Consider the following 24,454-nt stretch of genomic DNA (forward strand, 5'->3'; position numbering starts at 1 on the left):
TTTAATGTCTTTCCCCGCATTTAATGCCTCATTGCATTCGAGGGAGAGTAAAATCTACCTGAGGATAGAGACTGTGTCACCGCTTAATACAACTTTCACCCCCAGGTGGATCTAGTTCAGTGTCTGGCACAAGCAGGTGTTCAATAGATGTTTATTGAATAAATGTAATTTGGAGGTTGATAAATTCGTAGTAAAGGCCCAGTTCTCTCTGAATGCTTTCTCTAGCCCCCTATCTTCTTCTCTCCTCTCCTCTCTCCAAACCCCAAACCTGGTATAGCAGGGTCTGCAACATGTTTCCAAATTACCTATCTATCTATATCTATCTATCTATTTATCTATCTATCTATCTATCTATCTATCTATCTATCATCATCTATCTAGCTACCCATCAATGTGACCCTTGAACAATAAAAGTTTGAATTGCATGGATTTTTTTTTTCAATAAATTACAGTCAGTCCTCCATATCTCCTGGTTTTCCATCTGCGGATTCAACCAACAGCAGATCGAAAATAGTATTTTCCATCCTTGGTTGGGAACCCATGGTCCCAAGGGCTGACTGTATACATTGCTCCATACCATTTTATATGAGACTTGGGCATCCAGGGATTTCAGTCACTGTGGGGCGTCCTGGAACCAATCCTCCATGGATACTGAGGGATGACTGTAGGTAAGTTTTTGGTGAGTCGAAAGTTATTTACACACAAATTTTCAACTGTGAAAGTCGGCACGCCTAATCTCCGTCTTGTTCAAGGGTCAGCTATATTTGCCTTCGTCTAGAGTAATAAAAACCCTAATATTTAACCTTGCAAGTGACTGCTTAGAATAAAAACTTTCCCCAGCCTCCTTCAAAGCTGAGTGCCCATGTGTCTAAGTCATAACCAATGGGTGGAACTGACAACTGCATTTTTTAGGATGTGTCCTTACAGGTGGAGGTGCATCCATCTTCTTCCCTCTTCCCCTTGCTGGCTAGAATGTGGATACCATGGTCGGAGCTGGAGCAGCCACCTTGGATCAGAAGCCTTGGCCCATGAGAATAGTGGAAGCCAGAAGAGCTCTGGACTCTGATGATCAGGCAGCTTCCGCCCCAGCCCCGGGGGGGGGCGGGGGGGGGGGAGTGGGGGGGAACATCGGGCCCTGCTTTACATGTCAGAGCCCTTGGTTATGCTATCGTTGCAGCTGAACAAATTAATCTTAAGTGACACACACAAGGTGACCATTAGATTAACTTCCGGGAAGAGGAAGGAATAAGGGACTCCCAAGGAGTGGATGGAGAAGAGGATCCGTCTTGCTGAGAGAGAGCCTGGGAATCATCCCAAGGCGTCTCCTACCTCTTCCCCCTCCCACTTCCCCAGACAGAGCCAACCTCCAGGCTTGGAGAAGTTCTGTTCTCCCTCTCTGAGAACAACTATTCCGACAGACTCTCTCTCCTTTTGGAAAGTTCTAGACATGCCCCACAGCAGGTCCGGGGCTGAGTGCTGTTGACATCAAAGTTCTTGGGGGAAGGAGAGAAAGGTGACCCCTTTTTTTTTTACCGGGCTCCTGCACCAGGGAACATAAACTCAGCGCCTTCGTAGCACTCTCCCACAGCCTGCTGTGTTTGGGGGTCGGCGTAGACACAAAGGCAGGTAAAATACAGAGACGAAGATATAGGAGTCATAGGGAACAGCCATGAACGCACGTTGTCACGCGGACGCAGAGGTTCTAAGAGCCCAGCGTTTCGGAGCAGGGGCCGTGGGGAAACGTCTGGACACTCCCTCACCAGCAGGGCTCCATCCATCCATTTGTTATCTCCCCTCTCCTTCCCCAATCTTGGCTGTCCCGGGGCTGCCTTTGGGACAGATGTCGAAAATAAGGAGAAGTCTTAGAAAGAGGGTCACTCCACTGGGTAAATCTGTCTTCCTAGCCACGCACAGTTCTTGGGGTTATTATACTTTTTGGTAGGGGTCTAATGGATAGTGTGACCCAGGACAAGCCCCATGAGCTCCTCCAGCCTCGGTTTCCTTTGGGGTGCTCTGAATAGGTGGGGGATGGTTTGGCTTGCCTTAGCTGGGGGCACCCAGGAGAAGGTCAGGGCGCGGGGAGAGGGGGCGCCGGGTTTGGTACCTCCCGGCCTGGGACGGGCCGAGCAGCGCGGCGGAGCTGGCAGCGGGCGGGGCGGCTGCCGCGGGCCGGGGCGGGAGGCCGGGGACCCCGCCTGGCCCCTCCCGCGGGCGGGGCGGCCCGTGCCGGCTCCTCCCCCGCGCCCGCTGCCCGCCCGGGATTAGTCGTCGCGCGCGGTTCCGCAGGTGGCAGCGATGGCCCAGTCCTGAGCGCCCCGCCATGGCCGGCGCCCCCGGGCCCCTCCGCCTGGCGCTGCTGCTGCTCGGGGCGGTGGGCAGGGCCGGCCCCCGCCCCCAGGTGAGGCCGCGGAGCCGCGGGGTAGGGGGGAGGCGGGGCGCAGCGGGCGGCGGGTCCTGACGGGGCCGGCTGGACTTGAGCGAAACTCCGAGACTGCAGGCGCGGGGAACCGAAGCTTGGAGGAGAGTAGGGACTGGGGGGCTTGGCGTCCTGGGCTGGGTGGCTGAGGCGGCTTGGCGGGCAGGCGACTCTCCCATCATCCCAGGAGCGGCGCCCTGTTCCTGGCCGCCCGGGGCCCCCCTGTCAGGGCGCTAGCTGCCCCGCGGCCGCCCGGCGCTGACTTCTACGCGGCGTCTCCCCGGACACTTTCCCAACTCGCTCTCCTCGGAACCCCGTGCCAGCTGCCCTGCCCCAGCCCGAACTCGCCCCCTACCTGACCTCAGCCTCTCTCACTGAACCCGGACCCCTGCCCCGTAGTGCCTACCCCCTCAACCTACCCGCTTACTGGCGAAAGACCCTGAGAAGGCTCTGGGAGGACACAGAGGGCCAGGGGGTGGACACCCAGGTCCATTACCCCCTTGCCAACCCTCCAGCACAGCCCTGACTCATAGCCCCAGGGACCCTACAGTAGCTGCCTGTCGTCCTTCCTTGTGACCTCTCGGATGGAACTTGAGTGTCCACCCCGCCCCCACCCCCGCCCCTGCGGCAAACACCCGGAGGCCCCCTGCTTTTCGGGAAGCAGCCAGGCCTCCCTCACACACTGGCCTGAGCCCCCATTCCGACTGCCCGGCCCCTGGCCGACTACACACACCAGAGCACATGCTGAGACACACAGACGACTTGGCCTCCTCCATGCCGCCCGAGCACAGGCCTCAAGCTGGACCCCTGAAGCCCTTGCCTTTGGCCTTTACTGTCCTCTCTGCCTGTCCTGCCTCCAGGCTCTGAACTAGAAGCTGTGGTCAGCCTGCTTTTGGGGAGGGGAGTTGTTCAAAACTGCTGTGAGATGCTTGAGCAGAGAGCAGGCACAGGCTTGGGTGGCTTGTCCTGTGTCATGAAACCTTTTCTTCCCATCACCTCTCATTCCTACTCCCAGACATAAAAATCCGAGAGCTTTGGGGAGTGGGCCTGTATAAGGTTTGAAATGTGTCCCAGCACAGTCGGGAGGCAGGATGAGGGGCCTCGGTAGGGGCTGACTCTACCCCTTAAGAATCTGGATGTGGACAAATGTGTCTCTCAGCTAAGGTGCCAGACCTTTATCCACCCTGAGATTCTTTTCTAGATTCCTTCCCTCTCCCTGTCCCCCAGGCCAGTTACTACCCCCAAGCCAAAGGAGACACCCTCCCTCTTACAGCACCTTCCCACAATGCTCAGTCAGGCATTGGCTTCCCTTGGTGGGGGGTGGGGACGGGTGCTTAAAATCTTTTGGGAGCCAGAACTGCAGAATGATTACCTACTTCTCTCTCATCTTTGCCTCCTTTTTTGGTCTGGGATGGGATTGTGGTAGGAGACATCCAGAGGAGGGGGCGGGCATCCTGCTCCAGGTCAAGTTTGCAGACTGGTTCAGATTAAGGGAAGAGGAGAGGTTCCGAAGGCTGCCTGTCTTCTTCCCAAAGTTACTTTACCCAGAAGAATCAGGCTCCTTGAACCTGCCTTTCTTCTGCTCCCCTTATTCCTCAGCCCTGGGCCAAGGGCAAAAGCCAAATATCAGGGGCCATAACTGGGTCCAGGGTAAGAGGGGCGTGGCTCAGGGCAGAGAAGGGCAGGATGAGCCAGAGAGGGTGGAGCTTTGGTGCATGCTCTTGTTGGGGTCCCTGAGCATCCCTGGCCACTGCAGTGATCTGAGGATCTGAGCAACAGAGGCTTTGAGGTTTTGTTACATGAGGTTGTGACACAACTTCATGTCCGCCTGTAAGACCAAAAAATGGTAAGTTTTGCATTCTGTTTTCTGTTCATGAGGTTAGCAAGACTAGGGTTACTCCCTCCATGTCAGAAAAGAAGGATTCCCTCTTTAAGGTGACCTAGCAGTTCAAAATCAGAGAGGAACAAGGGATGTGGGCCTGGGCTGGTACCTAATACATGCCTCCCCAGGTGAGACTGAAGGAAGATCCAGAGCGAGCTCTCCCTTGTCAGGTCTGGCCAGGCAGGCGTGTGGCTGAATTGAGCTCTGAAAAAGGGGACCTGGGCTACTTGATTGTTGCTGGGAAGTACCATCCACCACTCTGCCCTTATTCCTTACTTCTCCAAGATCCCTGTGAGGGAGACAAGTAGGCCTTTGACACCCCAAATTAGAACCAGACCAACCTGGATGCAAATATTGGGTCTGCTATTTGCTGGTGATCTTGAGTAGATCACCTGACTGTCCTGAACTTCAGTTTTATTCATCCGTAAATACGGCTCACAAGCTTTACCACACAGGGTTATAGAGAGGGTTGAGACACTGGCGCCCTGAGACAGGAGCTTCAGCCACTTGGGGGAACTGACCTGTTTGTCCTCAGAAATCTGCCAGCCTTCTCCAAGGCAGCAGAATAGGCCCCGGCCTCTGTACTCCAGCAACGGGCAGGGGAGTCAGGGTCCACAGTGGTCAGCATGGACGTTGTTCTGAGCTGGGCTCCCTCCCTGACATAGACCCCGGGTGGGTGCTGGGACAGGAGCAACCAGAAAGTTTCATCCTGCCCTCCAATGTCTTACCTGTGGCCTGCCTCTAGGCGGATTCCCGTGTGTGTGTGTGTGTGTGTGTGTGTGTGTGTGTGAGTGAGACAGCCCAGGGGATGAGGGGTGCGGGATGTATGAGCCTGTTACTCCATGTATTTGTACATAATACTGTGTGGCAGTCGGCCTATGTGTGCGTCACTGTGTTTGAAACATCTCAGCATATAATTGTGTGTCTGACAGTGTATGTGTTTGTGATCCCGTGTGTAACACTATGACTATGGGAAGCTCTGTGTATGTGTGTGAAACATCTGAGCGCGTGTGACTGTCTGCTGGTATGTGTCCTTGTGTGGGTGAGAGCATGCTTGTGACAGAACATGTGGCTGTTTCTCTGTGTATATGTATGTGACAGTGTGAGTTGAGTATATGTCGGTCAAGGGGTGCGTGCGTGTGCGTGCGTGTGTTTGCGTGTGTGTTGGAGGTCCATGTCTTAGTGTGTGAGTATGTACCTGACTGTATGTGTTTGTGCGTGTGAGAGAAACTTTGGGTCATGTGTCAGTATGTAAACCTGCGCTGGATGGTGCAGGCGATAATGTGTGTGACAGTGTATCCATGTGAGGGTTGTCGTGCATGTGGGAATGTGTGTGCATTTTTCCTTTCCCTGCCCTTCCATGCACATATCTGGATCCCTTAAGAAAAACAAAAAAGAACAGGGTCTAAGAGACAGCCCCACCCCTCCAGGTCACAGGGGCCAGCGGTTTGGGCTCTGGCAGGTGGACAGAGCGGAAGGAGGTACGGGGTCCTGGGAGGAGGCTTCAGGGAAGATAGTTTCGGAGCCCCCTTTCGGGAGGCCTTCTCCCATTTTTCCCACCTCAGTGGCCCAGAGAGTCAAGGTCTCTTTCCTTTTCCCTTCAATCAAAAAGGTTCCCAGAAAAGGAAAGAATCTGAGGCACTTGTTCATAATGAGAAATAAAACTGTAGGAGGACCTTTTCAGGTTAGCAGCCAGTGTCTGGGGAGGGGGTGCCTTCCCAGGGTGTGGGAAAGCCCCTCGCCTAGGGAACGACCACTCCATCTCCATCCCTCTCTGCTCTTCTTCCTCTACACACTGCCCCTTTGCACAGGACTGCTCAATTCATAAGGATTTTCACCTACGTTACCTTGCTGGATCTGTGCGGTAACTCTTTGAGAAGAATGAAATGCTCATTTTTCAGGTGAGGGAACCGAGGCCCCAAAAGATTAAAATGTGTCCTATCAGCCCCACGTTAACAGGAAAAGCTGGGGTTTAAACCAAGAGGCCAGAGGCCTGGGTAGTTTGTAACTGTTCAGAGCTTGCACGCCACTGTCTCCTGGCATCCTTTCTCAACTCCTGCTTCCTCCTAAAACCCTGGAATCTGAGGGACACCCCTCCTTATTCTAACCTCCACCCCAGACATTGTCCTTCTTTGCCTTCATCCCCTTTAGAGAGATCCTATGCAGCCAGCCTAGCAAGTCTCAGTTCTAAAAACTGCCAGCCTGTCCTCACTGGCCCCATAGGCCCCTCCCACTACTGCCCTGTTCTCTGGGCCAGCTCTCCTGCCCTTGTGAGGGGCAGGGGTATCTACCGCTTGTCCTCCCTACCATCCAGCAGCCCCAGCCCCACCTCACCTGGCTTGGAGCAGGGGCTCATATCACAGGAGGATGAAACAGGGCAGGGGCTGGTAGACAGGGCCTTGCCCCACCTCACTGTTTCCTGCCTGTGAGCGTGGATGGGGTCCTGAGCATCCCCACTTGGCTTTGCCACCACTGCCTATGATGGCTGCTGGAAGATGTCACTATGAGGCAGATGATTGGTCCTTGGCATGAAAATATGTTCATCTCCTCATTTTGGGAGTTTGTTGATCTTAGAATTGAGGGAGAGGTGGGGCCCAAACTCCCCTAGAAGCCAGACTGCCTGGTCCACTTTGTCCTCTCCATAAATAGCAGAAATTGTGAGCACAGTTGCCATTGACCGTGCATTTTCTATGTCCCAGGATTGTTCTAAGCATTAACTCAATCCTCACAACAATCCTGGGTGGGTAGGGACCGTTAACGGTTTCTACTTTGCACGTGTGTAAACTGAGGCTGGAAGTTAAAACTCTTGTACAAGGCCACAAACTTAATTTATGGGGGATTAATTTATTAACTCAGGGTCAGGCCAGGTTGGAGCCCAAAGCCAGGGCTGTTTACCCTCCACTGTGTTGCTGTGTTTGCCTGAGCACCTGGGCCCTGGTTCACTGGGTGGCCCCCAGCTTCGTCCCAGCCCAAGTCCTCACCTCTGTGCCAGGTCCTGCCCACTACTCTCTCCCTGGCCCAGAAAATCCTCCTGAATATCGATCCAAGGCTTTACTCTGCTCCATGGAACGTCGGTGTTCTCACCTCTGCATCATTGTCCCTGCTTGGTCCCTCTGCTGAAACGCTCACCTTTCACCCTTGCTAGCCTTGTCTCCTCCACCCACCCCCACTTCACTCCCAGCTCACAGTCCCCAGAGTTCTCTAGGGCTCTCAAGTCAACCCTGAGCCCTGCTCCAGCCACTCCTTACACTCTTTCATCCAGTACCTTCTCTGTTATATCCCGCAGAGCGTTTGACCCCACCCCACCCACAAGTGTCCTGGGGACTCTCCCAGGCCAGGGCTATGTCCTTCATCTTTGTGTTCCCATGTCCCTGCCCCCCCTTCACCACCCAGAGCCTGGGACAATATGTCTTCCATAAAAACCAGGCTGGGGAGAGGCCTGAGGTCTGGGTAGTTTGTGCTGGGTGTGGGGAGGGGGGTTGAGCAGTATTTGGAGACCCTGAGCTGGTACAGGAAGGACATAGAGAACCCCTATTGTCAAGAAGCTCTCTATCTGAGGGGAGAAGACACAGCCTTGTTCTTATTTGTGTGTGTGTTCTCATAATACTTTATTTTTTTAATCGATTTTTAATTATAGTTGACATACAGTATTATATTAATTTTAGGTGTACACAACATAGTGATTCAACATTTATATAACTTATGACGTGATCACCACAATAAGTCTAGTGACCATCTGTGACTGCACATGGTTATTACAATATTACTGACTGTAATCCCTCTGCTGTATATTATATCCCCATGACTTATCCATATAACTGGAGCCCAGTCTGAGAGGGACACACGGTGCCATCTCAGGGAGCCCCAGTCTGAGGGGGAGACATAGCCTTTCCCTCAGGGAGCCCCAGCCTGAGGGGGACATGGGCCACCCTCAGGAGGCCCCAGTCTAAAGATAGTTTCACATCTGAGCAGGTGACAAGGCTGCCTCTGTCTTGAAGCTCCCTGGGATGTTGGTGGCCAGATTGGCTTCATGGTGCTGACCTTGGCCTTTAACCCCACACCCCACTCCCGCCCTGAGACTGCTGGTTTCCACTCCTTGGCCCAGACACACCTGCCCCAGTTCCCAGCAGTGATCTTGCTTCCTGCCTGCTTTCCTCCTAAGAGAGAGAGATCAAGGCTCTGTGGCACTGAATCCCACAACACCGCACGCCCTCCAATACTCCATCACATTTACTGGGGGACTCTGGGGCGTAGCCTCAGCTCTGCTCCTTGAGGTGCTGTGTGACCTTGACTTAGTCTCTCTCCCATTATGGGCTTGCGTTTTCCCTTCTAGAATGGTTGAAAGTGAGGGTTTTGCAGGGAGACTGCCGGGGCCCTGAGAAAGGAGCCGGTGGCGATTACAAAGCCTGAGCCAGGAACTCTCTCCTAGGCCATGGTCAGATGAGACCATGAATGACACATACCCTCTGCCCTCCCTCTCACCCACTCACCCTGCCCCCCAACAGCATCAAGTCGATTGACATTCGCTGGGCACCACTACACATCAGGCTGTGCACTGGTCCCCTGCGAGGGATAAAGGTGTAAAAACATCCCCCTGGAGCCCTCTGCAGTGGCGACTTGTTCTCTCCTCCTCTCAGAGACGCCAATGCCTGGTGGAGTTTGGGGCTCTAAGGTCCCTCGGAGATCAAGAAACAAAGTGTATGGGGGCAGGGGTGTAGAAGAGGTGTTGGCTGGACCCAAAGGGCCCCCATTTCTGCCCTTCCCCCTAGGGTGCCACTGTGTCCCTCTCCGAGACAGTACAGAAATGGCGAGAATATCGACGCCAGTGCCAGCGCTTCCTGACTGAGGCTCCACCCCCAGCCACAGGTGAGTCCAGGTGGGGCCCTCACCCAACCAAGTCCCTGAAGGCTTTGAAGACCCCCAACTTGTGGTCGGGCATCATTTGCCTCTCTAGGATTCCACATCTGTCCTCTGCCTTGGGCTGTTGCCTTGTAGCTGTCTGTTCCCCCTTCCCCCAGCTGGAGCCCCTCAGGAGCAGGCACCTGGCCTTTCCATTCTGCATCCTCAGCGCTTTGTGCCCTGTGCAGGAGCTGGAGGCCCGACCAACATATTTATAGGAATAAATGTTATGGAGGATTTGTGGGGTGGTTTTTAAAGAACACAGGGTTCTATACCTGAAACTAATATAAAGTAATAAATGACAGATTGATAGATAGATAGATAGATAGATAGATAGATAGATAGATAGATAGATAGACAGACAGACAAACAGACAGACAGAGATAGATATAGATAGATAGCAAGCACAGGGCTGAAGACAGGCCTGGGTTCAAATCCTAACAGTGACTTTAGGAAGGTTATTTCAACCATGTGAGCTACTATTTCCCCCTCATCCATGGTGTATAATTTAAGAATAGGCCTGTAATTTATTTAGCACTTATTTACTATGCTCGGATCTCTATGTAATATACACTATTTGTTACTGTATAAAGCTCCGTAGGACCAGGATTACTCCCATTTTCAGATGAGGAAACAGACATTAAGCAACTTGCTTAAAGTCCCACTGTTGCTAAGTGGCCAGGTCCGCTTGCTTGGCTCCTGCTGGGTGGAGAAAGTGCTTGGCATATAGCAAATGTTCAGCAGTGGGTTAGCGAAGTGCCAGTTTCTGACCCACCAGCCAGCCTCCGTGGCGGGGAGGGGTGGGGAGGTGCCTCCACCAGGCCGGGGCTCGCGACTCTTCCCCCTGCACCCAGGCCTGTTCTGCAACCGGACTTTCGATGACTATGCCTGCTGGCCAGATGGGCTGCCCGGCTCCTTCGTGAATGTCAGCTGCCCCTGGTACCTACCCTGGGCCAATAGTGGTGAGTCCCCTCCCCCCCCCCACACGGACTACCCTTTCCCAGATCCAGGAGGCTGGGGGTGAAGTGGGAGCACCCTGATTCCTTTCCACTGAGACACAGCCCTCCTCACCCCAGAAGTTCGTTAGGCCCTTTTATGGGTGGTCTCCCTGTCATTTGGGGAGGGGCGCAGTGAATAGTATCAAGTATAACCTGGGCCTGAGGCCTGTGCTGGCAGGTGGGGTGAGGGGAAGTGTGGGGTCCGACTTCAGAGTGAAATGTGTGTTCCCTCATCTAGTAGTAGTCAGGGAAGGAGCCTGGTGGGTACAGATTTTGGGTGTTCAGGGAGGGGCGTTACCCGGAAGTGTTATTGCTCTGAAGTTTGTGTATGTACGTATATATGATGGGTGTTTATAAGTGCCTCCTACCTGGCCACCTCCTGACTCTTCAGGGGTTCACTAGTCAGATGAACCCAGGGGGGGTAGCTATCAGGGTGTTGGTGGGGCTGTCCCTCAGGCCCTCCCGGGCTCACGTCTGCCTGCGGAGGACATCCGACACTGGGAAAGGTGTGACCAGGTAAGTGAGAGTGTCACTGGAGTATAGAGATCTACAGAGGCCGCAAGGGGAGCTCTGACTGGAGGAGCAATTAATGTGCCCCCATCCCTATCCATCTATCTCGGGCACCTGGGATGCTACCAGGAGACAAGCACCCTGCCTCAAGGAGCCCAGTAAGGGGACAAAAGACACTCTCTTAAAATAATAACTATAATAATAGCTACTATTTATTAAATACCTATTATTTGTCAAGTCTTGCCCTACAAACAGGATATTTATTTAATCTTTATGACTACCCCATGGTTATACTTCTGGTACAGATGACAAACCAAGGCCCCAGAAAGTTTAAGCCACTTCCTCCAAATAACGTGATAAATGGCAGAGCCAGGATTTGAATGCAGTCTCTATTCTTAACCACTGTGCGTTGAAGGGACCTGAGACCCAGCAGAAACTGGCCCTGAAGTAAGTGTGAGAATGAGGTCGTACTGTGGGAAGCCAGCTGTCTTCCTGGAGGAGGAGGCCCCTGAATAGAATATCAGGGCACCTGGCAGGGCCTGGCGTGAGCTTCACCTCAGAACTTGGGACCGAGGTCAGGTGAAGCCCTGGCAGGAGTCCTAAAGAGGCTTTCTTCTTCTCCGCCCTCTCAGGACATCCACCTCACCCTGAGGGGTGCAAGGAGAGCCTGGGCCTGGAAACGGGGGCACCTGGCTAAGACACAGAGGGGCCCTTCACACAGCACTTCCGTGGCCTGTTGTAAGCATTTACATACTTACATTTATTTAATCCTCACAACAGCCCTATGAGGCCAGTACTCTGATGATCCTCCCATTTTGTAGAGGTGGAAACTGAGGCACAGAGATGCTGGGTGACTATTCCAAGCTCACACAGCTTATCAGTAGCAGACCCAGGACTTAGTCAGGAGTCTGGTTTTGAGTCAGTATGTTTCACTGCTATACAAGGCTTCCTGGAGTGTACATGCATGTGTGAGTGTGCATATGTGTGTTTCTGGGCATGGAGACAGGTGAGTGGCCTGGGCCTCTGCTGGCTGGGCTTTCCCCGAGGGAGGGCAGTGAACCACCTGCCCTCTTCCTATAGTTAGAAAAGTGAGTCTTATGATCTGATGGTTCTGCTTACCAATGTTTTGATTGGCTGAGTGAGCTTGAGCTAATTCCCAGACCTCTCTGTGCCTAGGAAGGCTCGCCTGGGACATAGGATAGAGTCAGGTGATGAGGGTGTTGGGAGGATTGCAGGTTTTTGAAAACTGGTTGCCGTTCATTTTTTCCCACCCACCTTACTTACCTGCCCCACCTCCCGCCATACCTACACTTTCCCTGCCTCACAATGGTTTTAGGCTGGCTGCTTGGCCAGCCTGGGCTGTGCCTCTAGACCCCTGGGAGCCAGGCACAGGATGGGCCCATCACTCAGCACTAAGCTGCCCCCAACTCCGTCTACTGCTTTTGGCTCCATCCATCACCTTTAATTTTATTTGAGCAGGAAATAGGTCCTGGTGGTGCCCGTTTATGAGCGAACACAGTATTATTGCTTTTTACACGAAGATAACGGCCACTGCACAGGCCCCCTGCCAGCCTCTGCCCCCTCCCACTCACCAAGCTAATTCACTCCCTTTTTTTGACACTCAGAATCACTGACTCTTCCTCCCTTCCCTTCTCCTTGAGACACCCACCACGGGCTTCCCTGGGCAGAAGCTGGCACCATGGGCTTCCCTCACCCCCACCCAGGGCATGAGGGAGCAGGAAGGGGCCAGTTTTGGAGCTTTCTTGGGCTGATCAAGAGAGCAGCCTGTAGAGAAACTTCAGTGTGAGTTAGGGGTGGGCAGAAAGAAGGGGGGTGTCTTAGACAGGGGCCTAGCAGAAAACATACTCAGCTGAAAATCTGAAGAGAATTTGATGGAGAGGGTACTTACAGAGGCTGGGCAGGGCTAAGGGGCCAGTAAGGTATGTAAAGCACCAAGGACCATAGCTATGGGAAACTTAGCATCCCTAGACTCGAGTGGGACAGAAACAGGGCTATAGGGCTCCCATGAGAGCTAGAGGTCATGGTGACAGAGAAGTCACCTAGCAGGGCTGTGGTCACAGGTGAAGCCACTGCCAGAACCTCAGAATTAAAGCAGGAAGGGAATAAGGGAGAGATACCCCAACCTCTCTCCTTCCACCTTCCTACCTTCTGTCTCTGACTCCCACTGGTCCAACCCAGTAGTGCGCAGGCAGCCAAGTAATTCTGTCCACACAGGTCAACCTTCCGGGGTACAGACCAGGGCAGGGGAATGAGTGACTAGAGGAAGATTTAAATTCAAACCAATTACCAGACACCAGGGTTAGGTCTGTGTTAAGAGCTAGGAATGCCAGTGAGATTTCAGAGGGGTGTGAATACGTATGTGTGGGGGAGAAGGGGCTGAAGAGGTCAGCTCAACGGCCCCATAAGTGGTGTTGAGAGAGGTCAGAACTACCTCTTGTGCCTGGGGAGTGCAATCAGGAAGGCTTCCAGAGAGAGGTGGGGCCAGGTCTGGAAGAGTAGACAGGTGGAGAAGTGGGGTGGAGGGCCCTCCAGGGAGGGAGGACATAAGGCTCCACCTTGGAGATGTGGCCAGGCTTCAGGCCTCTGTCCTGAGGGAAGCCAGGGAAGCCAACTATTGCATTTTGACCCCGCAAATTCCTAACATGGAGAGGGCAGGAGCAGATGAGTCAAGGAAAGAAGGGGTTCAAAGAAGATGCTTGGTGTTAACAAGATTTTCTCCGTAAACCAGAAGGCTGGGGTGGCTTCAGAGGCGCTATTGCCTGAGCGCCCACCAACACCCTCCACCAGCAGCTGATTTGATTGTTACAAATCATTCTGGTCTCATTAGCTTGTATCCCCTCCCAATCTCTACCTGTTTGTTAGTTTAGTTCTAATTTTATGAGAGTCATAAAATGCTTTTAAAATAGCCTATCACTCAACAATTCTTAGAAACTCTGACAGGTGCCCTCCTTGAGTAATGTTGAGTGTAGGAGGTTTCATGGCAGGCCAGGGTTGCCAAAGGGAGACCGAGGCCCAAGTTTGGCTTTGGAGGAGTCCTGGCTGAGGTAGTGTCCTGACCCCCAGCCCCAGCCCCAGTGAAGGAGTGCCCTTATAAGAAGCTGGGGTAGGGTCAGCATTAGGGCTTCCATAGTGGCCGTGTTTTGAAGGCCTACTATGCACCAGGCACTTCACATGTTTAATCTCCTAATCCTCACACCACAGACCTGGGAAGTCATTATGGTTCCCATTTCACAGATGAGGAAACTGAGACCCGAGGAGGTCTGCTCAAGGTTCCATAGCTGGTTGAAAGCAAAACCAGGATTTGAACTTGAGCCTGTGTAGTTCAGAGCCTGAGCTCCTCCTCCTAGGCCGTGATGTGATGCACTACCCCTCACCCTCACCCCCAGGCCGATGCCTTCAGTTCCAGCCCTGCCTTTGACCCACATTCCACCACTTTGGGGAGGGCCTGTGACTCCCCTCCCCGAATCTCAGCTTCCTGGTCTGTAAGATGGGGGCCCAGTCGTCCTTGCTGGCTGCTATTGTTGCCAGGGTGCGGGAGCTAATGGATTCATGAGCAGCTCTCCACAGCCCCGAGTGCCCGTATCCACGTGGAAGAGCGGCTGTTAGCTTGATTACAGACGCCGCTTCAGTTTCCGGGAGGGGAAGTGTTTAATTGGGGGTTTTATTTCCAGCACCAAGGTCTGACTTAATGAAATATCCCTGGGCCTCCTGGCATGTGGCCGGCTGCCTCTTCTTGTTGACAAGACTGGAGCTAAGCCCCTGGCTGATTTACCAGCAGCTTCTGGGCCAGATAAAGCTGGGCTGATAAGCAGGGCTATGCCTGGACCAACTCCACCTCCAGCCAAGATGTGCGTCTGGGGACCATAGCCCAGCCAAGAACCAGTCCTGGCTTTTAATATTTGCTGCTAATGAAGGGTAATTGACAGACGCACTCATATAGACTCCCAGGGATGCAGCGATCCCTCGACACTCCGCCTGTAACACACACATCTGTGCATGTACCACCCCTGTCCTCCCAGCTGGCCTTGAGCAGAAGACCCAGGAATGGTGCAGCCTGCCAGGGGTCTGCCCTGGCAAGAGGACCTGTTGGGAGGACAGCCGAATGTTGGCCAGTCCAAGCCTACAGGAACAGCAGAGGAGAAATGGCACTTGGCCATTGTTGACTGTTAGCAGTGAGTTTGCCTGCTAACTTTTTGGCCTTTGAAGGCAAAGAGCTGGTGTGGGTTGAATCCTGACTCTGCTGCTTCCCGACTGGATGATCTTGGGCAGGTCACATGGCCTCACAGAGGCTCAGTTTCCTCATCTGCTAAATGGGATTACCTGTGCCTGCCTTGTCAGGTGGTTGTGATGCTCAAAGGTGTCAGGCATACAGCAGGTGTTAAGAAACAGATTCTGTGAGTGCACGGCCTGCAGAGGGGTTGTGTAAGGAGCACGAAGGGCGGGAACCAGCAATTGTCGAGTGCCTGGCCCTGAGGCAGCTGTGGCAACTAGGTATTATGAGGGCCACAGGCTGAGTCCTGGGGAAATGGGAAGTTTTATGGTTTGTGTCCTGTTGCAATGTCCTCCCTCCCCCTGGCCCCTCTGCCATCATCTTTTTTTTTTTTTTTTACCCCAAAATGGGCTGCCAGAGAAGGTTCCCACGTTCATCTCACTCCTCATGGAGTCAGCCCAGATCTCCATTACTGTTTTGGGGTTATCTCTCGCTGAAGACCGGGTTTGGCCACGTATCAGAAGACTTGACCCCTGGTGAAAGATTCCAGGCATCCATGCAGCAGATAAGAGAGGCATTCGGGGGCCTGAGGGGAGCCCTTCAGTTGCTAAAACCAAACCATGTGCCTCCCCTTCTCTGCCTTTGTCCTTGCCTGATTTTGTCCATAAATGTATCAATGGGGTGTTGGGACATGGCTCTTCCCACAGCCAGAAGTCCCTCCATAGACGCTCAGGTTTTTGTTTCTCTTCCAAGTGAAGTCTCTTTTAAAATGCAGGTCCTTCTAGAAGGAGTGATGCTGCGAGCTGACTTACCTCACTGTATTACCAGATACTTCTGTCTCCTGAAGAGGGACCCGTTCTGGTTTTGTTTATGACAGGGAGCAGGAGAAAAGAGAAAAGTGAGCAGGGAGGCTGCAATGAGTGGCTGGGGATTGACGTTAAGGAAAGACAAGGGCCTGACTGGCAGACCCTGCAGGTCCCTGATTGATAGGTAAGAGGGCTGTCACCAGACGCTGCAGTGAAGGTCTCCTGCTCATAAAAATACTGGGTGGGAGAAGGGTTTGTGAACTGTGAACTAGAGCCCCTGTCCCAGATGGCTGCCTCCCTCCTGGGCCCTCGCAGGATAGGCCCTGGGGCTGACAATGCTTCCATCACACACACCTGTAATGAGCCTCTTCCCACAACAGGGTTCTTACTGCTACCTCTCCACCTGGACACTTCTGCCCAGCCACCACCACTCCATTCTCTCTCCCTCCCACTGCACCTTCTTCCCACAGCTGGGGAAGCTGGTCTTTAAAATCTTTTAAATGTTTAGAATTTTAAAACCTTTTAAAATTTATCCTGGCTCCAGCTTCCCTCCTTGCCCTATGCTACATCCCCCTACCCCCTGCCTGATTTTGTCCCCAGTTTCCTGGCCCTGAGGTCAGACTCGAATTCTCCCAGAGGGAGATAGTAAGCTCCTTATCCCCTCTTGTGACATCACAGCAAACCTGGGGCCACAAGCCACCTACCTCCCTGGGCATGGCAGGGAGACTGATGTGAATGGGCGCAGCTCTGTGGGGCCTGTGTTTAATCTTTTTTGGTTTGCATTTATGCTCTCCCTTCCTGAGCACTTTTTTTTTTCCTATGAGAGTCTTGACTCCTTAAAGCCAGGGTCGGTGCCTGCTCCCTCCTTCAGACTGGGAGCTCCCTGAGGACAAGAGCTGGATCTCTCCCCACTCTCAAACTGGGATGTCTCCAAGGGCATTGACTCTCTCCAACTACTTGGAGCTATTTGAAAGGAGGAGTCGGGTTCTCCCTCCTTTGAATGGTGGGTCTCCAAGGGCAGTGTTTCTACACTTTACTATGTGTTCAGGTGGTCCTTGAGAATAAGACTGTCTCCTTCAGACTTAGGATTTCTTAAGAGCAAGGCTGTGTCTCCCCCTCAGACCGGGCTCCCTGAGACAGCGCTTTGTCTCTTCCTTCCTCTCAAGAGCTCCCTGCCTACTTTGTTCCCAGGGTCTGCTCTGCCCGAGGAGTGTTGGAGGGAGGTGGGTGCTGAGTCCTGAGAATCAGAAGTCACTGCAGGTGGCTTTGGAACTGTCAGGACTACTGCTTGTCCACACCAGACCTTTCAGGAGTATGATTTGAAGCTGGAGGCAGGGCCATGGCAGTGGGCTAGATTTCCCTCATCTCGAAGACCTGGCCTCATCAGATTGCATCGCAGTGTAGACAAGAGGAAAGGCTGAGGGTGGGGCTGGGTGGCCCTTACTTTAGTGACTGCCTTTCCTTTCCTGGGCCAAATGAGCATTTGGCAGGGCAGAAAAGCCCAACTGTACATGTGTGTGTGGGGTGGGGAGGGGTTGTGTGTAAGAGGTGTTGCTAACGCTAAGAAGTCAGGCCTGGGGGAGCATGGTGACCCCCAGGATAGAGAGGAATAAGAGGCGTGTGACCTTGGGCCAAGACTCAGTTCCTGTGTCTCTCTGCCTCCAGTGCTACAGGGTCATGTGTATCGATTCTGCACAGCTGACGGCCTGTGGCTATACAAGGACAACTCCAGCCTGCCCTGGAGGGACCTGTCAGAGTGTGAGGAGTCCAAGCGAGGGGAAAGAGTGAGTTGAAGATGGGAGCTCTGAGCCGGCGAGGGGTAGCAGGGTCCCAGCTTCATTGGAGCAGAGCATTGGGTGGCTAGTTGTGGTCATCTTGTCCATCCACCTGCCTCTGGGGGCTTTGCACACCATGTTTCTGGACAGAGATAGTGTGTGTTCACCTCTCTGGCCTTAGAACAGGGCCCTAGAAAAATGGGGACCATCTCTATAGGTTATTATTCCCTTTCTTAGTTCTGGAATCTCCAGTGGGGCCTGACTTGGGGCCCACATCTGCTCCATCCCGTGGGAAAGAAGGATGTGGGAGGGGAGAGTATGGGGTGCCCCATGTACACTGTGCCTCTGTGTGCACGCAGAGCTCCCCGGAGGACCAGCTCCTGTCCCTTTACGTCATCTACACAGTGGGCTATGCGCTCTCCTTCTCTGCTCTGGTCATCGCCTCGGCCATTCTCCTCAGCTTCAGGTAAGGGGTCCTGGGACCCAAAGCAGGCTGCCTCATCCTAACTCCCCACTTTGTCCCCAGATAGAGAGGGGGCACCAAACCAAATCCGTAATGCAGCAGGCTCTTCTCAAGAGATCCCCAGAGAGCCCACACCCTAGCATATGAAGCTGAAAACACAGGATACGATGCTGTGTACTTAGCCTAATCTCTACTGTGTAAACATGGGCGTATAATACTGTAAAAAAAAGGGAAAAATAAACACCACACACACACACACACACACACACACACACACAGCACACAACCCAAACCTTAACAGCGAATGGTAGGATTAAAGGAAAGCCTCTCCAGTAAGCATGTGTAACTCAAATAATCAGAAATTCAGTATGCTTTTAGAAAAGACTCCAGGGGTTTGGAGATTCTGCTCTTTGGAGCTTGTCAGCCCCTGAAGTAAAGGTCTTCCTAGGTGAGTCATTCCTTTGGGAGTACCAGGTTCTTCCTACTCCCTCTGCATTTGGTGGGGGTGAACCAGAGGGGCTGGCTTCAAGGGCAGCAGGGATTCGGACGGCAGGGAGCTCAGGGCATCCATCATTCCTCCTGTCTCCCCATGGCACCTGGCACAGTCAGTGCTGGACACACAGTCAGTGCTCAATAAATACATTCACTCAGTATCCTCCCCTTTTATTGTGAAATATTTCAGAGATCCGGAAATACAGCAGCTGATACTATGATCACCTGTGCACACACCACTCAGCCTCAGAACCACACAGTTATGCTTCCCAGGGTAATGCTCACTCCCTGCTCCCCCCACCCCCAAGGAAACCCCTAATGGGGCTGTGTATAATTCTCATCATCTCCCTATACTTTTACTGCATTTGTAAGTATCTGTAAAAATACATACCGTGCATTTTGCTTACTTCTAATGGCACGTTGGACCTACATTCTTTAAGTGCTATATTTGTCCCAACAATATGTTTTTATGAGATTCACTCACATTGATACAGGTAGTTCTGCTTCATTCATTTTAAGTGTCACTGTGTACTACATTGTATATCACAGTTTATTTATCAATTATCCTTTTAGTGGACATTTGAAGTTTTTGGGTTTTTTTTTCTTTCTGAATCGTAAACTTTGCTACAATGAACATTCTCACCTATGACCCCTTGTGCATTGCTCCAGGGGCGAATGAATACCTCTGGGTAGAATTGCCTCATCGAAATAACTTATACCTCGTTCTTTTGCAAATTGATTTGGTATCATTAAGTTGCCTTCCTAAGTGATAATCCCACTTTGCCCTCTCACCAGTAAAAATTGAGAGTTCCGTTCCCTTAACATTCTCCCTATTGTTTAGTATTTTCCTACCTAATTGATGTTAATCTGAAGTGTGTGAAATATTTCATTATGATTTTAATTTGCATATCCCTGACTCCTAGAGAGATGAAGCATTTTTTTTTTATATTTAAATAAAAATTGCTTGTTCTTATCCTTCTCTTACTTTTTTATTGGCTTTTTTTCATTTTTATTTTAGACATTCGTTTTATATTCTGGATACTAATCCAGGAAACATCCTCTCGGTCTATAGTTTATTTTTTCACTCACTTTATGGTGACTTTTATGCACAGAAGTCCTTAATTTTAATGTAATGAAGTATATCAGTTTATCTGTTTTATTGATAAACATAATTTAATAAATTTTATCAATTGATAAAAATTTTGTCAATTGATTTCAAAATTTATCAATTTTTTCAAAAACCAAATTTTGTTATCATCTTGTTTGAGAAATCTTTCCTTATTCTAGGGTCATAAGTTTTGCTTATGCCTTAGGATTCTTTGATGCTCCTGGAATTTATTTTTGTCTGTGGTGAAAATATAGATTGAATTCCATTTTCCATAGTTAATTGTCTCAGGACCATTACTGCTAGCCCATCCTTTCCCCTCAGTTTGCAGTGCCTACTCTCCCAGGCAGCAAGGGCCATCTGTGCCTGGGTTGATTTCTTTCATCTGCACTCTTGTCTGTCAGGTCTATTTATCTGTCCCTTTTCCAATACTATGGTGCCTTCGCTACTACATATTTATTAAAAATCATGGTTCTCTTATAGTAAGGGCCCATACTTTGTGATTCGTTAGGAGTGTCTGGACTGTTCTTGACCCTCAGCTCTTCCTTATAAGTTTTTAAATTTTATTTAAAGAAAACCAACTGTTTTTTAAAAATTCCAACTGTTGGAATTTTTGTTATAGTTATGTTTAATTTATCAATTAATATGGGTAGAATTGACACCTTCAAGCTAATGAGTCTTTCTATGAATACAGTGTACTTGCCATTAATTTAAGTCATCTTTAATGATTTTAAGCCAGTTTTATTGTATTCTCTGTAGAGATCTTCTTGCCCATCTTATGTTAGACTTATTTCCAGGTAGCCAATTAAAATTATTGTGGATGAATTTTTTAAATTTACTTTTTAATTGTTTATTGCTGATGTATATATAAATGTACATATCAGCAACCTTGCTGAAGTCTCATGTTGGTTATAGGAATTTATATGTCAGCCATCTTGGATTTTCTGTGAAAGTAATTTATCATCTACAAATAATAATTTTGTTTCTTTATTTTCAATTCTTATACATTTTTCCCTTGCCTCATTATAGTGGCTGGGATCTGTAGTACAATGTTCAAGAGATATGATGATAGATTCTTAAGGGTAGATGATTCTTTTTTTTTTTCTTCTGATTTTAAAGGAATGTTTCTAAAATTTCTCTATTAAGAACGATATTTGCTCCTAGTTTGGGTATATAGTCCTTATCAGGTTAGGAAATGTCCTTGTATTTCCAGTTTGCTATGTGTTTTTCCATGAAAGTATATTGAAATTATATCTAATATTTTTGAGTTCTTACCATGTGCTTTGTCCCAGTCTGCCTCCATTAGGCAGCCTGGAGGCATGGAACGCCTGGGCCCTGTCATAAAGAAGCAAAGCAAAGTACCCACTGGGGAAAGTGCTCCTCACACATAAATAGCTCAGGTTACACTTGACTTGTAGAAAAGAAGTTGCCACAGAAAGAAAGACAGAACGTGGATGGGGTGTGGCAGTGGTGGTGACCACACAGCTAAAGGCTTCAGGGAGAGACAGGACTTGAATTAAACAAAAGGATTTTCAGGGTTATGTGGAAGAAGGCCATTCTCAGAAGAAGGAAGACAGGAGCACAGTTTCAGAGCTAGAAACATCCCTGAGGTACATGTTAGCCTGAGAACTGAGGGTTGTAGAGCAAAACTGTTGGCCATCTTACCAGGGAAGGGCCCTGCTTTCTCCCACAGACACCTGCACTGCACCCGGAACTACATTCACCTAAACTTGTTTGCATCCTTCATCCTCCGCGCGTTGTCTGTCTTCGTCAAGGACACAGCCCTCAAGTGGATGTACAGCACGGCTGCCCAGCAGCACCAGTGGGATGGGCTCCTCTCCTACCAGGTGTGTGGTGTGTCCAGGAAGGGCCCGGGGAGGGATGGGCGGTCGGTGAAGCCTGGCCTCCCCTACCCCACCCAGGCCTGGCACGAAGAAAGGCAAGAGCTGCCCGGACCTGGTCCTCAGAGCCCCCAGTCTGATGGGAGAGGCAGTCCACTCTGGGGAGCCCCAGGAGGGGCACACAACCCCTGCTCTTAGGGAGTTCTCAGTCTGACACAGGAGAATGGTCTTTGAAGACAGACTAGGGTTTGAATCCCCGGTGTACCACTTACTAGCTATGTTTTAAGGAAGCTGAGCCTCAATTAGCTTACCTAAATAGGAGTAATATTAGTTTCTTCCATACAGGATAGTGAAAATTCAATGAGCTAAAGCAAGTCAAGAGGTCAAGTTCTTAGCACTAGCCCTGGCCAGAAGGTGTTAGCGCTCTTGTCCTGCATTCACTATGGCAGATGAGCAGCTGGGGCAGGACGGGGAGGGGGGTCAGGAAGAGCAGGGGCAGGAGCAGAGTTGTTGTCCCCTGGGGACCCTTCCTCTGCCCCCAGAATTCTCTGGGCTGCCGCCTGGTGTTCCTGCTCATGCAGTACTGCGTGGCGGCCAATTACTACTGGCTCCTGGTGGAAGGTGTGTACCTGTACACGCTGCTGGCCCTCTCAGTCTTCTCGGAGCAGCGCGTCTTCAGGCTCTACCTGACCATAGGCTGGGGTAAGGCCCCCTGTCATCATCTCACCACCCTCTTCCACCCCAACCTGTGGTATGGGGGCGGGGGGAGGCGGGTAGGAGACCCTGGCCCTCTTCAAACTGTTGTCTTCAGGCTACCCCTATGATGCCAACTTGGTGCTCAACCAAGAGGCAGGACCCACTAGATAACTCTCTCCAGAGCACAGGACTCAACGCCCTTGGGACTGTAGAGACACCGTAGGGGTTGTGGTTACCCTCTCCCCTTTGAATCACCCTCCTCCCTTAATGGAAGCAGAAGCCTCCCCTCTATCTGGCCAATTACACCTCATACACCATTGATGGTTATGGCACTGTACTCTTAACACCCTGACTCCTAAGACCCTCTGGGAATGGAGCCCCACACCCAGTCAGACCTGGGCAGCTCAGGCCCTGGGGAAATAGAGATTTTAGGCCTCAAGGTGGGGCATCACTGGGATGGGAGCTGAAGGCTCTGGCTCTGTCACATGATGATGAAGACGAGGGTTCACAGAGCCAGGTAGGGCAGGACAGTTTAGCTGGAAGGCAGCTGAGGAAAGAGGAGACCACGGATGTGCCTGGAGCCCAGCCGGAAATGTTTTAGCCAAAAAAGTTTGCCGAGAACCGTTGTGTCTTTTTTTTTGCTGGAACATTTCTGGTTGTGCTTCTGCCTCTCGCCACATGGGTTCCTTTTGAGAAAGACGTGGGAGGGGGCAGTTGCTGGAACACCCACCGAGAGCAGCCCCCAACCCCTACCCACTACCAGGAAAACAGATGCAACCGCACTTACCCTGGAGGGGCCCACGGGCACCCACCTGGGATGGAGCCAAAGAGGGCCTGCCCTCTGGCCCTCCCTAATCTGCCAGTGTCCATGTCCCACACACAGGACCCGCCTCCACCTTGAACTTCCCATTCATCCATTCACTCCTCCACTTTCTCCATTTGCCTGTCTCAGGCTGCTCTGACCACTGCTTCCCCCGGACCTCCAGGGACTTCCCGCCCCATTCACAGCCATGCTTCTCCCTTGATGTTCTCCATCCAATACGGCTCCTGCCCCAGAGCCTTTACAAGGCTGTCCAGGGCCAGCCCACCTCCTCAGGAAGCTGCCTCAGGTGGCCTGGCCCTCCTGGCTCTGTGCTGTCTCTGGCCCTTTCAGACTCCCTGACCCTGCCCTCCTACTTCATTACTCTTTGCTGGTGTCCCTCAGCCACCTGGCTCTGTATGGCCCCAGGGAGAAGACTGCCTCTAAAGAGGCTTTGATGTGATCAACATCTTCAGGGCCCAGAGGCCTAGAGAGGGCAGGGCCTTCTAAGCAGAGCAGACACTGGAACCAGGTGACTCCCAGGCTCTGGGCCCTGCTGCCTGCAATACAAAGTTTTGCAACATAAGCTGTTTCTCTTTAGTTCCCCGAGGGACAGCTGAGCAAACTCAGGACTCTGTACAGGTGGGCAGGTGGGACTGGCCTCTGCACTCAGCTCTCTGCTCCTACCCTTCCTCCTCCCCCAGCACCCAGCCCACCCCTGCTCAGCCTTCCTGTTCTCCCAAGGCCTCTTCATTCCGCTAGAGCAGACAGGCAGCAGGCAGCTGGAGAGCCCTCCCGCTAACTAGGGGTGGGCTTGGGGTTAGGCCATTGAGGAGAGCTCTGGGAAGGAAGGCTGTCCTCAGGGTGGGGGACCATGTGTGTTCATTCTGGGAAATGGCATCAGCACTGGTAGTGCCTGTCACCATGGTGACCTGAGGGCAGAAACAATCAAAGGGATGTTGTGATGTGTGCAGAGGAGTGGGGGTGGTTGGTGGATGGTTGGTGGGGACACACAGTCCCCTGAGGTCTGTGAGTGGGAAATGGGGGCGGGGCGCCAGTCCTTTCCCACAGCCTCACTCCCCTAGGGGTTCAGGGCTTAGAGTCTGAGGGGGCACAAGCGCAGGACCTAAGAGCTCCCCCCCGCCCCAAATCAGAGCATCCTTTTTTGAGGAATCGGGTGGGGAGATACAGAGAGAGACCGCAACAAAGACAGAAGGACAGAGAAGAAGGAGTCACAGAAAGCCACGCGCTGTGTTGTGATGCCAGGACATCTAGCCTAAGTCGGCATGCTTGGGAAACAATGTTTAGCTTCATGTGTGAGCAGAAGAATTAAAATTAGGACTCCAGCACAGTTGGGGGAGTCCCCGAAAGGCATGTCAGCTGCTGCCGCAGTCCATTGGTGGCTGGGTACCCCCATAACTCCCCACAAGGAGGCTGCACAGAAGGGAGGAAAGAGATGGATGAGGGCCTCATTAATTCTTGGAGCTGGTTCTGTGTGTCTTAATTTGAGCTTTTTCCTCCAGCCTGTCAAGTTGATTTTC

At 51.7% G+C, this 24,454-nt stretch overlaps 1 protein-coding gene across 3 annotated transcripts in view; it reads left to right on the forward strand.

Moving 5' to 3' along the window:
* Window positions 1-2,266: 2,266 nt before the first annotated feature.
* The window catches only part of GLP1R (glucagon like peptide 1 receptor), a 32,861-nt gene continuing 10,673 nt past the window's right edge, over window positions 2,267-24,454 (forward strand). Inside the window, exons 1-7 of one of the 3 annotated variants that reach the window (XM_016154323.2) lie at window positions 2,267-2,398; window positions 9,068-9,164; window positions 10,052-10,159; window positions 17,408-17,526; window positions 17,877-17,983; window positions 21,271-21,424; window positions 21,961-22,120. In XM_016154323.2, the coding sequence (XP_016009809.2) occupies window positions 2,321-2,398; window positions 9,068-9,164; window positions 10,052-10,159; window positions 17,408-17,526; window positions 17,877-17,983; window positions 21,271-21,424; window positions 21,961-22,120 (823 nt within the window). In that variant the 5' untranslated portion in view covers window positions 2,267-2,320. Of the gene's footprint in view, window positions 2,399-5,940; window positions 6,200-9,067; window positions 9,165-10,051; window positions 10,160-17,407; window positions 17,527-17,876; window positions 17,984-21,270; window positions 21,425-21,960; window positions 22,121-24,454 lie in introns of those variants that run through there. The other 2 variants (XM_036217580.1, XM_036217584.1) reach the window with 2 other exon arrangements.

Source organism: Rousettus aegyptiacus, unplaced genomic scaffold (genome assembly GCF_014176215.1).
Source record: "Rousettus aegyptiacus isolate mRouAeg1 unplaced genomic scaffold, mRouAeg1.p scaffold_m13_p_1, whole genome shotgun sequence".
Classification (NCBI taxonomy): domain Eukaryota; kingdom Metazoa; phylum Chordata; class Mammalia; order Chiroptera; family Pteropodidae; genus Rousettus; species Rousettus aegyptiacus.